The sequence below is a fragment of the Eretmochelys imbricata genome, chromosome 1, assembly GCF_965152235.1.
Source record: "Eretmochelys imbricata isolate rEreImb1 chromosome 1, rEreImb1.hap1, whole genome shotgun sequence".
Lineage (NCBI taxonomy): Eukaryota > Metazoa > Chordata > Testudines > Cheloniidae > Eretmochelys > Eretmochelys imbricata.
Window position 1 is genome coordinate 342,189,635 of NC_135572.1, and position 17,337 is coordinate 342,206,971.

The 17,337-nt window shown below is 39.5% G+C and overlaps 1 protein-coding gene across 1 annotated transcript in view; it reads left to right on the forward strand.

The window, feature by feature from the left end:
• The window catches only part of SEMA3A (semaphorin 3A), a 196,404-nt gene that overhangs the window by 82,766 nt on the left and 96,301 nt on the right, over positions 1-17,337 (forward strand). The window contains exon 4 of the mRNA XM_077807879.1: positions 407-526. Coding sequence (XP_077664005.1) covers positions 407-526 — 120 coding nt within the window. The remainder of the gene's footprint in view (positions 1-406; positions 527-17,337) is intronic.

A 17,337-nucleotide genomic window follows, 5' to 3' on the forward strand; every position in this document is an offset into this window, starting at 1 on the left:
TGCACCCCTGCCCCAGCCCGGAGCCCCCTCCCACATCCCAATCCCAATCCCCTGCCCCAGCCCTGAGCCCCCTCCTGCACTCCAAACACCTCGGCCCCAGCCCGGAGCCCCCCCCCTGCACCCTAAACCCCTCATTCTTGGCCCCAGCCCAGAGCTCGCATCCCCAGCCAGAGCCCTCACCTCCCACTGCACCCCAACCCCCTGCCCCAGCCTGGTGAAAGTGAGCGAGGGTGGAAATGAGTGAGTGATGGAGGGAGGGGCAGGGCCTTGGAGAAGGGGAAGGGGCAGGGCAGGGGGTGGGGCAAGGGTGTTCAGTTTTGTGCAGTTAGAAAGTTGGTAGCTCTAGTCCGGCAGTCATGCTCCCTGCTAGAATTCATTTTGCATATGTGTTTTCTTTCCTTCACAGAAAGAATGTGCTAATTTTATCAAGGTGCTTAAAGCTTACAACCAGACTCACTTGTACGCCTGCGGAACTGGGGCTTTTCATCCAGTTTGCACCTATATTGAGATTGGACGACATCCCGAGGTAAAAACAGGATTTTTTAATACTTTGTCTTAAAAAAAATCATAAAACCCTTTACTGATGTTTAGCCAGACCTCTTCCAGCCGAAATGGATCATTACTAATTTCTGCAGCACATTTAGTTGCTAGATTACTGTGGCTTCCATAGGTCCAACTTCTGATTCCAGTGTTTTCTGATTTATGCATAGGAACAGTACTAAACCAGAAGCTGGGAATGGATCACTTGATGATTACCTGTTCTGTTCCTTCCCTTTGGGGCACCTGGCATTGGCCAGTGTCGGAAGACAGGATAGTGGGCTAGATGGACCTTTGGTCTGACCCAGTATGGCCATTCTTATGTGGATTACCTGCCCTCCAAAATTAAACAAATAAAAATACACCCGTTTTGTCTAGTTTATAAAATCAAATGTGCTTCCTTTTTTGTTCGTGACAGATATCAGCTATCTGAGGATACAATATTGTCAACACCTTTGTTCTAGTGTCAGCTTTGTCCTCCACGTCTCCTCCTAGTCAGTAGAGTCTGACACCACAGCGACTTTCTCCCCTCTGGGAATTAAGACACAAGACCACACAAGCATATTTCTCAGCTCTCCAGTTTGTCCTGACACACAGTTCTGAGGCCTGGTTTTCATGTTCTTACCCTCGTCCCTGCTATCCCTCCCCTTGCTTTTGTTATTTATTTATTGAATGCCTGTATTGTGCTCTGTGCTGCAGAAAGCATGGAATAGACTCAGAAGAGCTCATTCCACTTTTTAACTAAATATAAAACTGATGGGCCAGATCCTCACTGATGTAAATCAGTGTTGCTCCACTAAAATCAGTGCAGCTATACTGTTTTACATAGCTGAAGCTTTGGGGGATGAGAGCGGTGTCTTAGGTTTAATCCATTTTCTGCTTTGTTCTTTCCTAAAAGGTTAAACTTTTATTGTAATATTAGCATAAGTCTATAATATAAGTGAAGCCACTTTGCCTTTGTTCTCTATGTGGCTATTGCTCTCTGGATCCTTTCAATTCATAGAACAAATTCTCATGATGTGTTCTCAGCCATCACTTGTTTAATTTATGGAGCTGAGGGGGGAAGTGCTGTTGTTTCTGCGGGGTGGGGAGAATCCATAGTTGTGTTACATTGACTTGCTCTGATCACTGAAGCAAAATTATTAGAGTCACCTCATGGAGTTGACATTCAGGACTGCAGATTGCCAGGAAAATAAAGACATCTTTGTTTAAATGAATGACCCTCAGTCATTTAAAATTTGGATTCTGCTTCTTATAGAAAAAATAACAGATTCTTTGAATGATGACTTAACAGTCTGGGAGTGATTTTTCTCTACAAAAATGTCTTTTAATATTCAAAACATGCATCCTTCTTAATGTTCTAAGCATAAGGTTTTGGGGGAGATGACGGGAGTGCTTAGTGGAAGGATTTGGGGCTCTTTATGGCTTGTAGTCTTGGCAATTAGTAATTGTCTCTTGACCACACACAGTATGCCATTGCTTACTGCATTAAGCAGATTCTCTGCTTCCTGAGATCCGTTTGGGAATTGGTAGACATATTAATTAACTCTAGTTCCGTAAGATGTGTGTCAATCAATTCTTGGCTATCTGCCAAATGTAGCTATCTGTGGAGAGATAGCAAGTATGAGGTCATTTACTTTTACATTTGGCTGTTTTATGAGCACACAGTAAAACTCACACACTTTATCAAGGATTTATGGAAAGGATGATCAAACACTAGGGACCAGATCCAACCTTGGTGTAACACCACTGACTTTGACATTGGGATGAATATGTCCCTAGAGCTGTAGACACTTATTTGCATTTGCTTCTTTTTTGATGAACTGTAATTACCAAGATGGTCTAAATCCTTGAATTTGCTGTCATTTGGTCCTCCTGAGCCTGAACACTGCCCTCAGGCTGTAACCTCACAATCCAGTCAGAGTAAGGGGCAGCATGTAGCATCGGTGCTGGAAGTAAGGGTACTGGACCCTCTGGCTTGAAGCGGTTTCCATCATAGACCGGGTTTACAGTTTGGTTCAGTGGATCTCAGCACCCCACCCTACAAATTGTTCCAGCACCAGTGGCTTGTAGCTGTGCTGCCTCAGAAGCAAGATTAATTCATCAGACAGAACATGCTACCCGCAAACATACATAATCTAATAAATACATTGTGAGTTATACCAGTTTCCTGGGAAAGGCAGGATCTTGTTTAAACCTGTTTCAGATTTGGAAAGGAATACTTGAAACACTTAGAGAGAAAAATAACATTGATTTCTGAAAGGACTCCCTTAAAAATGCCAAGACTACAGCCAGAGACAATAAAAAGAGAGACCCAAAGAGGCAACATTCTCCCCACAACTCTTTTATAAAGGTTTCTGGAGAGAAACTTAGGCCTCTGTCTTGCTCCCATTCAAACGAATGGCAAATTTCCCATTGACTCCAGTGGGAGCAGATCAACCTCTTAGTGGTATTACCCTTATTATTATAAATCACTGAGTCAGAGTGTGCCGTGAAGGAACAAACCATAAGTACAGAGAGGCACAGAGCAGCACTAACCCGGAATGCAACATACACTTGTCTGCATGTCTGGCCAGCTGCAATGGGGGACAGAGCAAGACTTGGCCTTCTCACTGTCCTCTTTGGGGTAGCTTGTGCCCCAGAGGGTGCTAGCAGGAGCGGTCCTTGTGCTCAGAAGAGTGCAGGAGTTACAATTATACCTGGTCCTTGCATTAGGGGTGGAAGGAGCGAGATGTCTCCCTGCATCCTCCCCCGCCTCTTGCACACTCAGACAGGCAGTACAAAATAGTGAGCCAGATCCACAACTGGTGTAAATAGGTGAAGCATTATTAACTTCAGCAGAACAATGCTGATTTACACCAGCCATCCCCAGCATCTTTAATTGTCTCCTCCCAAATCTCTTGTGATCGTTCTCCCGATTAACAATAATCTTTAACAGTATGAACCTAAAAGATCTAGGATCACTTTGTTTTGCAGTTCATTTCTCATCCTTACTCAATAAAGGAGCTCTATATTTTGTTTAGATTTATGATGTATATAAAACTTTATGCTATTGCATCTGAAATTATATAATGCTACCACCTGTAACATATTTGCTTTTTCCGATTTCTGTGCATTTAAAAAACCCTTGGTACAACTCATAAAATTGTGTTAAATTATACCTTCCATTATGTTCCCTCCCGCCGCCCACCCCCAATACATCACATTAGAAGAAGTCCAGAGTGCACTTTTCCAAGTAATGGGCATCCTGTTAAGATACATTTAAATATGTTTTCCCACAGCAATGGAGAACCACCCTTCTCCTAAAGAGAGTGTCTAATGGCATTGGCAGAAGTGATTGTAGCATGTATAGGCATACCTAAGCTACCTTTGATCAAACTAGAGTGCTCAATATCACCGTGAAGCCACAGCAAGACAGGCTCACCATCCAAGTATGTACCCAGGGTCCGAGGCACCTAGCCCATGCCTCCAACCATGCTGTTGTAGTTTCCCTGCTATTTTTTACAACTGATCGAAGGTAGCTCAGGAATGCCTACACATGCTGCAATCACATCTCAGTGTAGACACACCCCAAGGGACACACAATGATTGAGAAATGTGAATTACTGTTGGTAGAAATGCAAATATGATGTTTCATCATGTAATACAAAGCATGGAGGCAATAAACTGACTTCACTGGGAGCAGATGTGGCATAAATGGGCATAGCTCCATTGAAGACCATGGAGCTACACAAGTTTATATCAGCTCAGGATCTGGCCTGTGTTTTTTAAGTGAAACATTTGAGCAAATGATATTTTTAATTGTAAGTTAAGGCTCATCTGAGCGTAAACTTTCTAACTTGCTTTCTGTCCAATTAACAGTATGTTTATATGACATTCATAGTACTCTCCAATTTTTGGAAAAACAGAGTTACATTAACAAATACAAAAGAATAGGATCTGAAGCACCTGCATGATATTAGAGTTCTAGTCATAATTGTAGTTACTGGGAGATGCCAGCAAAAGAAGCTGTAGTTTTACTAAAAAATTGTAGCAATTACTTTTAATATAGTGATGCCATTTAAACGCTACAACATAGGAGCTATCTCATTACTCTTGTGATAGTAAAACATAAGAGGCCAGATGCTCAACTGATGTAAAGTAGCATTGCTCCCCCGGAGCACTGTCTTCATTTGCCAAGGGTGAAGCTGAGGGAACTAGGGTTATTTAGTCTGCAGAAGAGAAGAATGAGGGGGGATTTGATAGCAGCCTTCAACTACCTGAAGGGGGATTCCAAAAAGGATGGAGCTAGGCTGTTCTCAATGATGGCAGATGACAGAACAAGATACAATGGTCTCAAGTTGCAATGGGGGAGGTCTAGGTTGGATATTAGGAAACACTATTTCAGTAGGAGGGTGGTGAAGCACTGGAATGCGTTACCTAGGGAGGTGGTGGAATCTCCATCCTTAGAGGTTTTTAAGGCCTGGCTTGACAAAGCCCTGGCTGGGATGATTTAGTTGGGGATTGGTCCTGCTTTGAGCAGGAGATTGGACTGGTCTCTTCCAACCCTGATATTCTATGATTCTAAGGTTGTCTTTGCTACTGCAATGAATTGTACAGGGTGATCTCTGCCTTGAATGTTCCAAAGATGAAATCCTGTGGTATGTGAAAAGGCTTAAAAGTCGGAGGAATAAGTAGCGTTCTTCTGCACTGGGGGACTCCTAGCCACAGAAAGACTCTATCCCTCCTATATTATATTCCCTGTGTCAATGTGTGGGAGAAATGATATGAGTCAGGATGGTGGCCAGATCTAGCCAGTGATTTCACAAGACTACCTGAGGTGGCAGAGACACGGGGACTATTGATTCCAGTGTAGTCTTTAGAATACACGGAACAGCTCTGCTGGCACTCCATACCAGCTAAGTGAATTTCACATGATCCCATGTTATCCCATGTAGAGAACCTTTGCATTACATCCAGCTTTGCACAGAAGTCAGATTTGGCTTCAGCTTCTAAGAAGAATAAATCTTGACATACTCAAAACATTGCAAGCATGTTAGGGCCTATTCTGTTTTCAGGTTATGTATACAACTACCATTGATATCAGTTAGGCACAGGTGCGTAAAGTAAGCCTTTCAATGAGCACAAGCAATCATTTACAACAGGTGAATGGGCATCACACAGAACAATGTAAGCATGGCAATCCACCATGTGTTGATTAGTGTTTGCATACATGGAGTGGCCTGCAAACTGAACAGCTTGTCTTCAGTAAGGCTTGAAAATCATTTAAATAAAGAAGCGAAAGGTGGGTACTTGGAATCTCGATGCATTTTTAAGCATCATCTCACATCAACATGTATTTCCTAGGAGTCCAATCTTATGTTTCCGCTGAGTACCTTTAGTTACATTGCTCTGTCTTGTTGTAAAGTTACAGAAATAGTAGGTCAACATAAATATGTAATTTGAGTCCCATATAAAATATTTTTTGAAAAACTCCATAACCCACTTAAAAAATATAAATATATGAATCAGGCTCAAGTTTTAATCACTTTTTTTGGAGTACTGCAGAGCGTGTGTTATTTTTAGCTGCATTTACTTTAGTGCTACAAAAGATAATGTTACTGATACTTTTCAAGGCTCAGTCCTGACTTCCTTACTCAGGAAAACGCCAATTGAAGTCCATTTCCTAAGTAAGCCTGTTTGTGTTGGGTTCTTAGTACTTTTATTTTGATATTCTAGGTGGTGTCAATAGTTTATTTCTGACACCATAGTTTGTCTATACTGGATATCATAGATGATGCCTAAATAGCAGTGGCTGGCACCTTCAGGTCTCGCTACATATACATATAGAACTTATCTTTTAAGAGTTTTGGACTCACATTTTACACCAACAGTTGAATTGTGGACACAAATCAGAGCATTTGTCACTCTAGCTACCTAATTTGTGATGTAAGTCATGTAGCTGGAAGCACAACTACTTAGATTTGTAGATACAATTCATTTTATGGCATGCTCAGAAAGGAAGGCAGGTCCTTATGCCAGCTGAAAATTGATCTCTAAACGTTTGTGACAATATTTTTAGTAGATTGATCCATTTGGTCTCCTACCTACAGAGTGCAAAGTTATATGAAAAAAGAATGGAGCTATGCCATTTTATTCCAGCAGAAGATCTGGCCCATTATGTTAAAAATTTGAATGTGGTACAGATATATATTTTTTGGGAAAAAAGTGTTTAGCAAAGAGGTCGAGCTTTAATTATTGCCAGGGAATGTGAGCATCTTAGGCTTCCAGCTGTCATTTAGCACATTCAGTTCTGCCCTTGCATATTTCGTAATTACACATTGGTAACTTGGAATCTCTGTCTAAAGTGACAGAAATGTAAGTTGGTAATTATGTCTGTGCTTGGCTTTGAAATTCACAATTTGAGCGTTTACATGCAGAAAACGAAATCAAGTTTTGAACTGTCAGAAGTCAAAACAGGGAGTTGGGCTTTTTTTTTTTTTTTGGATGGTCTTTATTCTCCAGGCTAGCAACTTAAACTGATTAAATGGAATCAGTAGTTGCTTAGCAAATCATAATAGGAGAAGATCTCACATATGATGAGCAGAGGAAGCCCTTGTAGCTTACAAAGCAGTAAGCATTTGTTGCACTGTAGAAGCTCCTAATGAATCCCTGTCTTATACTTCTAATCTGATCAATTCAGCTATTCGACAACTGTCCTTTATTTGGTACTTGATAAACATATCCAAATTGCTGCATTACTGCTCTGAAGCTTACTCTTGAATAAAAAGGCTAAACCTTAGAATCATCTCACCTATAGATATATTTGTAAGGAATGATTTAATTAAAGTAGCTCGGCAGCATGACATTCTGTCATACTTAGCAGTTTTTGTTTTAACTGAAAACTCCTGTAAGATATTTACTGATAGGAGTGTGCTCTGGGGAAAATTCTGGGTGGCATTATGGACTCAATTTCTCTCCTTAAAGTCCGATCACCAGAGAGATGCAAAAACATAAAACTTTATTTGCTTTGTGGGCAGATGTCCTGAATATTGTTTTCTAAAGATATCACACATGCACAAACAAGAACAATCAAGATCACAAATGTTTGGCTTTGTTTAGTGCGGTAAGATTCTAGGCTGAATGACAGTGTCAAATTTGGATCCTTTGCCTTCTAATGAGTAGAATCTATGTACTAGCACTCTTACATGAACAAAACTGGGAACACGATTGTTCTTTAGATGTACATTACTTTCAGCCCTCTGTCGTTGAGAAATGCTTGTTGATTACAGCGAAGAACTGTATACAGTATGCCACAGCTGAATGGCTTCCATGAATGAGAAACTAAAGCCAGTCAACATATTCATTAGGTTCAAAGAAATGAGCCTCAGAACTGTGGGAAAACTTTTGTTTATGCTACTGGAGGGGGAAAAAGAGAGAGAGAGAGACTGCCATGAAAGCAAATTCATGGAGTGGATCACACACAGAGAGTAGTAGACAGAATTTTCATTTAGATTGCAGGTAATGCCATATTTGTTTGAGTACATGCCTCAAAACTATCCCAAGGCATTTCACAGAGAATAGGTGCAGCACATTGGTAACTGGAGTACTCAAGCTTTAGGCAGTTCTTAGCATCTGGGACTTATTCGTCTGTCACTTACATTGATTTTACATTGTTGCAACTGTCTTCAATGGAGTTTTCTTTGATTTACACCAGTGTAACAGAGAGGACACTCAAGTCTCTCTTTTTTTTTTTTATTATCACAGAAACAGCATGAATTTCTAGCACCTCATGTTTGATGTGTCAGATAGTTTTGCCATAGCTTTTAGGAGCATGAATTCTAACAATCCTTTCTTGCTAGTGCTGGGAATACTCCCACTGTTTGCATTTGGATGTTAATTATTTCTCCTGTCAGTAAAAGGATGTTTAGGAGAATTATTTACTTCCCGGATATGAATAGTCACATTGTCAGCATAGTGACCTCGTCATATGAGACAAACAGAGCCTGACATAATGTGGTGTAACACAACTCACTTCCTGATTCATTTCAAAGGTAGGGCACAATCCTGCCAAGTACTGAGAGCCCTCAAGTCCCATTGACCTCTCAGGGTCAGATCTTTAGAGATTATATTTTAAAAAGAGTTGACTCACATACTAAGACTGTGGCACTGTGCTCATGTTGGGGGAGATTTATCTCCATTCATTTAGAGAGGCCATAATATTTCTAGTAGCCAGAAAATTCAGCACATCTTGTCTTATTAGAGAAAGTAATTGAAAACATTAACCCAACTTCATACTCATGCAGCATATGCAAAGTTTCATCCACACACCTCCAGTTACAATGGACAAGAATGACTGAACCCTTTGATCTCCATATGAACATGGAAAAAATAAAACAAGCAACCACCATCTGTTGGGAAACAGATTTAATGAAAAGGGTGGATACTGGAGTACAGTACATTCTCTGACTTAACTGAGGAAATGACTTTAAAATATATGGAATAAAGTAATACGTGATTTAGGACTATAGGATACAGAAAAATAGCAACAGAAAGCTATATAGTACATAATTGAGTAGATCAGAATTAAGGCTGCATTATTCATAGTCAGAATCCATGTCCCAAAACCTGGTTGACAGGAACTGACCTCAGATAGAAGAATCACATTTTAAATGTAATTGTGCAGCTGAAGGAAAGGCCTGTATTATGTTTTTGATAGCCCAGTACAAACATCTTGTCAAGTACGCTTTAAACATTTGGGGCAATGAAACAGCAGGTTTCAGCTGTGGCTGATGTTCTGCATTTAAGCCATGAAGTTATAAAATGTAGAAAGCTGCAAACATTACTGGAACTTTTATTGGGTTTCGAGAGTAAGGGCCTGATCTGAAGCATAGTGAAGTCAGCGGCAGTGTTCCCACACACTTCAATGGGCTTTGAATCAAGCCCTATGAGAGCCGATGCATCATTTCAGGTCTCCTGTTGCCTATTTCCTGATTTTTCAGTCACAGCTCCCTGGTTAGCCTCTCCGCCCATACACAGTGTGGACCACAAGGTTCCCATCCACATAAAAATGCACACAAGAGGGGAAATTGCTGTCAAATATCCATCTCTGTTCTAGAAGATGATTGCCTTCCATGCCTCTGAAATGTGGGAATGGGGACAGAGCAGAACACTTATGGCCTTAGAAACCATCCAGATGGCTCACGAAAATGATCAGATTCTCACATATCTAGGCCCATACACATGCCTCCATGCAGCCAACATCCTTTTTTCCCCTCATCAACAGTTTGGTTGCCTCATTTGCCATGTCACCACTGACTTCCTCATAAGGGCTTCTCAGATTATCCTTTTGATGGGAATCACTGAGACCCCAGGTGATAAGAACATAAGAACGGCCATACTGGGTCACACCGATGGTCTATCTAGCCTAGTATCCTGTCTTCTGACAGTGGCCAAAATTCCAGATGCTTCAGAGGGAATGAACAGAACATATAATCATCAAGTTTCAGAGTAACAGCCGTGTTAGTCTGTATTCGCAAAAAGAAAAGGAGTACTTGTGGCACCTTAGAGATTAACCAATTTATTTGAGCATAAGCTTTTGTGAGCTACAGCTTATGCTCAAATAAATTGGTTAGTCTCTAAGGTGCCACAAGTACTCCTTTTCTTTTTAGGTAATCATCAAGTAATCCATCCCCAGTTGTCCACTCACAGCTTCTGGCAAACAGGCTACAGACACTCAGATCATAGGGCTGCATTTCTGACCATCCTTCCTAATACCCTTCAATGGACCTATCCTCCAGTAACTTATCTAGTTCTTTTTTGAAACCTGTTATAGTTTTGGCCTTCACAATGTCCCCTGGCAATGAGTTCCATAGGTTGACTGTGCATTGGATGAAGAAGTACTTCCTTTTGTTTGTTTTAAACCGGCTGCCTATTAATTTGATTAGGTGACCCCTAGTTCTAGTGTTATGTCAAGGAGTAAATAATATTTCCTTATTAATCTTCTCCAAACTAGTCAAGATTTTATAGACCTCCAACATATCTCCTCTTAGTCGTCTCTTTTTTCAGTCTGAAAAAATCCCAGTCTTTTAAATCTCTACTCTACCCTAATAATTTTTGTTACCCTTCTCTGTCCCTTTGCCAATTCTAATATATCTTTTTTTGAGATGGGGCAACCAGATCTGCAGGCAGTATTCAAGATGTAGGTGTACCAAGGATTTATATAGAGAGGCATTATGATATTTTGTATCTTATTATCTATCCCTTTTTCCTAATTCATAGATCATAGAATCATAGGAGGTTAGGGTTGGAAGGGACCTCAGGAGGTCATCTAGTCCAACCCCCTGCTTGAAGCAGGACCAATCCCCAATTTTTGCCCCAGTTCCCTAAATGGCCCCCTCAAGGATTGAACTCACAACCCTGGGTTTAGCAGGCCAATGCTCAAACCACTCCTAACATTGTTAGCTTTTTTGACTGCCACTGCACATTGCATGGATGTTTTCAGAGACCTATCCCCAATGATTCCAATATCTCTTTCTTGAGTGGTAACAGCTAATTTAGACCCCATCATTTTATATGTATTGTTGGGATTATGCTGTCCATTGTGCATTACTTTGTATTGATCAACATTGAATTTCATCTGCCATTTTGTTGCCCAGGCACCCAGTTTTGTGAGATGTTTTGTGATGTTACTGCTGTGAGCTGGTGGAATTAATCCTGTGAGCAGAGCTAACTTCCACAGGTACTCCCACCAACTGGCAAATTGAACAATGTTTAATTGTGCTCTTCTTTCACTACCTGGATCACCCCGTTTTTTCGTATGGATTGTGGTGGGAATGCATATTGGATGTAGATGGTCTGATGTCATATCCACAGTGTCATGGTATAAATAATACCTCATAGCTGCAATTCTTGCCTGCACAAAGCCTCCAGGTCCTTTAGAGTTTCTGCTCTATTCTTTGTTGTATACATAATATTCATATATTGTCACTAGCTCGACAGTTCACCTAAGAGAGTAGAATGTTCTACTCCCTACAAGGCTACTATTAATTCACAATATGGTTTGAAAAGCAGAGAGCACTAAAGCGTGATGCTGTGATTAATAGTTGGCACCCTTCCACCCTTCTTTTTGACAAGGAGAATGAGGAGAAGCAAACATCTAACAGCCTGAAACTCCAAACATAATTTGCAGCAATACATGCAAAATATACTCATAAAGAGAAGATGGCTGCTAACAGAAGGAAGTTGTATTAGAAAGGACAAATATAGTATAACCATTGTATGAGGTTTAACATTGTTAAATACCTCAAAGAGGATAAAGGAAAAAGCTTTTTATCAAAATAGAACCTTTCATCTCTCTGCATCAGGGTTTTATCTGGCATAAGATGACACAGCTAGATTAACAATCAGGTATTTCAAGAATAAGGGAGTCTGACAGGAAGCTAAATTCCATCATATGTCTTTAAACAATACTTTTCTGTGAACATGAGAGCCAAGGTAATACTGCATGTTTGATCACTGCTGCAGTGCCCATCAGCAGCAAAGTAATCCAATTTAAAGGATGGAGCGCAGAAGTGGCAGACATTGTGGGTTATTGTTATTTTTTTGTTTAGTTTGATTTGGGTTGGGTTTCTTTTCTTTTTGGGGGTTTGTTTATTTTTTATGATGGAGCACAAAATTATCTAAAAATTAATGAAGAGTATGCAATTGGCTTTACAATCAGAAATCAGAAATAATTACCTCCAAAATAACTGATTTTATAGATCGGTTTACTATGAGGAGTGTATAAATGTATTGCTAAAGAGATAAAGGAGGTTAACTTTGGTGTTGAAGAAGAGCAGAACTTCTAAGTGTTTGTTTTAGTCCCATATATCCTGGCATTACACATCTCCATGTGTCCATCTATCTCTATCTGTGTTAGGTATATTCTAAAAATATGCTCTAACCCAGTAAGAAGTTATGGGTCTGAGGTAGGAATTACTCGGTAAAATTATATGGCCTAGGTTACACAGGAGTCAGAAAATCAGAATGTTACCTTCAGGCCTTAATATCTATAGCTGAAATCCTGGCCCCCAATGAAATCAATGGCACAATTTTCATTCATTCTCTCCGTTCTATCTATCTTACATAGTTGTTATCATCCTGCTTCTGAGTTGCTTTTTTCTTTGTAGCACTACATTTGAAAGTCATGGTCTTCCTCTCACCTATACTGATCTAAATCAGATCTAGTAAGTGTTTCCAGCCTTAATTTTCATTTTTTTAAAAATAACATGCCATTAAGTGTAGTTATACCCATTGTTCAATCCTAAATATTTTTTCACCTTCGTGGGGTTTATACCTTTCAAATAGTAAGAGTGCTGTCACATACCTCATCTTTATGTAATTGCATGCATTTTAGTTAATAAATACATCATTAGATGTGAAAGCTTTCGATTCCTTTAAGTTACAGCATGAACAGATTTAGGGAGAGATATTGGTTAACTCCTTGAAAGTGCATAATCAGACAAGAGCCCAATGCACTCCATTAATTAAATGTGCCCGGGAATGAATACAGCATGCAAGTTCTAATAACTACCTTTATCTTAAAGTGCTCAGATAATCTCAGACTACAATAATACAATATGTGTCTTAGATATGTATCATTTTGGTAAAGTAATTAAAGGTTACTTAGCTGTTAAATGGTTACCTTGGAGGAACCCTTCAATAATGTGGCTTGAAACATGCCTTCACAGTGTAGTTAATTAAGGAAATTAAATGCCAAGGCTGTAGTAATCTATTTTCTGCACAGAATAGCTGGCATATAAATACAATAGATAAGTAGGTGGCAGAAAGCCTAGGATATACTCCTTCTTGTTACTTTCATATGTGAAATAACATTTATACTGTAGGTTGTAAGAGAACCATGACAAAAGAGCTTAAGAGCAGCAGAGTAGGAGAAATATTATGGTTCATATCCATGTGCTATTCTAGTGCACAGCTCAAATAACACAGTCTTAACATTAATTCAATCCTTTTTCACACCTATATGCCACATGGAGTTAAAAGATTGGTAATGAATGACAAGGGTTTTGCTAGCAGCTCTTTCTGACTCATCAGGAGGATTCTCACAGGGTTGAGTACCTTGGTGCCTTCTTCTGCACTTAATATAAACCACAGCAGGAAAGGTTGAGTGCAAACAGTTGATCTGGGCATAAACATTCCCCTTCAGCCCTTTAAATGGGAAGATAACATGGTGGCACTTCTGGCAAAGCAAAGCATTAAAGACGTGAGACAAATAGATTTCTCCTCACCATTTCTGTGCTGGCATGAGAACTGGTTTCACACATTGTCTTTTTACTTTACAGCATGTTATATGAGCATTAGAGAAACCAACAGCATAAACACCCCCTGTATATTTCACTTCTTTTAGTATTTTTTTTAAATGATAATTTTTTAAATCTGGATTCTTTACTAAATAATCATAAAACCTAAAGTTCAGATCAGCATTGCCATCCTGACATACGCCTTGATCCAGTCGATGGGACCATTCACATATTTAAAAGTTATGTTCCTACTTAAATGCTTTTGCTGGATCATGGCCTTTGATACACTGAAACACAAAACCTGCCCCTTCCTCCACACTGCAGAAAGCCTTGCCCACAGCATAACTGGGAATGGATTAGCTGCACGAAATGTAAAATGCAGGATTTGGAGCGGTCTGACATAGATGGGATAGAGCCATTGGGATGCTCTTTGGAGGTGCAAAGATGACCTTCTTCAGAGATGCAAGAGGGTTGAGGCTTCATAGATTGGGCATGAGTGGATCAGGGTATAAACTGATGGAGCAAACTGCCTTGGAGATAAGGACATATGAGATAGATATAGGAGAAACAATAGCACCAGTGCTCCGAAGGGAGAGAGTCACTCTCCATGTTGTAACACGACAGTTCGTGAAGTTTCAGCTCTTTTTTTGGAAGCAATGAAAAATCTACATGGCTGCCCCAGCACGATGTTAGAACTAGAAGCCAATTTGAGCAGAGAATTGGAAGGGAATCATATGAGATGAATCTTGAAGAGATCTGGTAGACTTTCCCTTTCATTAGGATCTTTTGATTGGAAGTGCGAAATGTTTGCTTCCGTTTGAGGTTTTTTTTAAAACAAGGCCAATAAATGTTGCATCTTAATGAAATAGCATTGTTTTTTTTTTCCAAAGCAGTAAATCACTAATCGTTTCTTTTTATACTACTACCTTAACATGGTGTTTGAAGCATGGGACCAACACTGAAACCTGCAAGTATTTTACTTTGTGTTTAAACAGAAATTATGCTCTGTAGCTAACATTTATTTACAAGCTTGCAACAGGTTTCATAAAGAATATGATTGTACCTACAATACAAACCACATGTTAAGTGTAGTAAATAAGTGCCCTTGCAATCACGTTTTTTCCGCTTGACTTGTTCGAAGTTTAGATTTTCATTTAGCTAAGCATCAGTGCTCATTCAAGTGGTGTGTTAAGTACAAGCATGGAGGCACAAAATATTTCAGTCTAATTATATCTGGTCTAGGTGTTTAAGTTCTTTTGATATTTCTGTCTGAGTGTGATTTTTATATTGCAAAATCTACTTTACCGTATACCTTAGACTTCTAAGGTCCATCTTCTTGTGTTATAAGACTCTGTGACTTGGTTTTTATTACTTCAGGCTATGGTTTTCTACTTATGTAGACAAAGTCCAGCAGGCTGTTGTTTCCCCACTGAGGGCCTAATCCTGGACTCCTTAATGAGGATAAATTCCCTTGAAGCCAGCTGGAGTTTTTCTAAATAATGAGTGTAGGATCTTATCCAAGAGCTTTGAAATTAATACCGCATTCAGTGCATGCAGGCAGAAGAACTGAGGGCTGCATTAATGTGGAACTGCAAAGGTGCTGCAAAGGTACAACAAGTTAGCAGAGTTAGTATAATAATATTAATTGATTCAGATATCCTGTACAAGATCAATTTGTTCTCTGAAAGTATTGAATGGACAAGTCAAATAACAAAAACAAAATCTGACTTCGTGTAACCTTTCCCAGGAAAGGGAGCCAAAGAAGAAACTCTTGAATGTTAGTGGAAGTTTTGAGTATGGAAGCTATTCAGGGCTTGGACATTGTCAATAGAGTTGTGCAAATTGTTTTGTGCTGAAAAATGTAGGTTTGTGGCAACTGAACCTATTTGTGAATTTGAGTTAATTTTAGTGAATGGTTTCGGTAAATAAAATCAGAGCTGTTGAAACAGTTTATGTTGGTATTTCTCAAACAAACAGTTTTGACTTTGTTTGAGCAAGACAATTTGTTTCAGAATTTCCCTCAATTTTATTTAAAAAAACCCACTGGAAATGAAAAATTTCACCTGACCCCAAATTAATTTTTTTCCAACTCTTTTCTTTTGCTGAGAAATTTTTAAGAAAATTATTTTCAATCAGAAATGATTTTTTACAATCTTTCAGTTCAGCCACCAAACCAAAAAATTGGTTATTCATCCAGCTCTACTTGTCTGCAAACAAACTTGTTGCACGTGACTAATTAAAGTGGGTGCAAACCCCTATTTGGACACTAGTTTGGTTTAAGAGTGGCTTATTTTGAGTTAGCTTAAATTTGTTTCCAATTGCCTTAAGCTAACCTGAAATAAGTCACTCTTAAACCAGACCTAGAATGTCCACACAGGGGTTTGCATAGGTTCAACTAAATTAGTTTAAATCCCCACTTTTTAGTAAACTGGTGCAATTGTGTAGACAAGCCCTAGACCGAGAATGTTATTTAGCCTTTCAAAAGAATTTGTAGCAGAGCAATATGGAAAATAGCTCTTTTCTATTTGTCATTTGCAAGCTGGTGAATTTGTCTTTTATTCCTTTCTGTAAATGTCTTAGATGTATACATTCAAAATCCATGACTCAATGTAAATAGGGTTACCTTGTAGGGATATAGTAAGTATATAATGTGGAAAAAGGCTTATTCAGAAAGCTAAATATCTTCTGGACAAAGATTATCCTGCAATAAGTTTGCTAAACTCAAGTTATTGTGTATGATAGTATTTTTAAAAAATAGAGATATGTCAGAAGAAGGAAATAGGGTATTCAAATACCAAGAAAGAGGGATGCAAAAGTAAATAATAAAATTTTAAAATTGTAGATAAATATGTTTCAGTTTTGTTGAAGGACATTTCTGAATCTGCAAAGAGATAACATATTTCACCTGCTTTAGCAGAAACTAGTTTGAATAACAGTTAAGGACTTAGATGATATTTTAAGTTCTGTATATCTCAAGGGGTATTAAAGATAATACCCTGGTTTTGTTCAACATCTTCATTAAAGATCTGGATGATGAGATGGATTGCACCCTCAGCAAGTTCGCAGATGACATTAAGCTGCAGGGAGAGGTAGATATGCTGGAGGGTAGGGATAGGGTCCAGAGTGACCTAGACAAATTGGAGGATTGGGCCAAAAGAAATCTGATGAGGTTCAACAAGAACTAGTGCAGAGTCCTGCATTTAGGATGGAAGACTCACATGCACTGCTACAGGCTTGGGATTGACTGGCTAAGCAGCAGTTCTGCAGAAAAGGACCTGGGGATTACAGTGGACTAGAAACTGGGTATGAGTCAACAGTGTGCCCTTGTTGCCAAGAAGGCTAGTAGCATATTGGGCTGCATTAGTAGGACCACTGCCAGAAAATCGAGAGAAAATCCCTCTATTCAGCACTGGTGAGGCCACATCTGCATCCAGTTTTGGGCCCCCCACTACAGAAAGGATAAACTGGAGAGAGTCCAGCAGAGGGCAACAAAAATGATTAGGGGGCTGGGGCACATGAC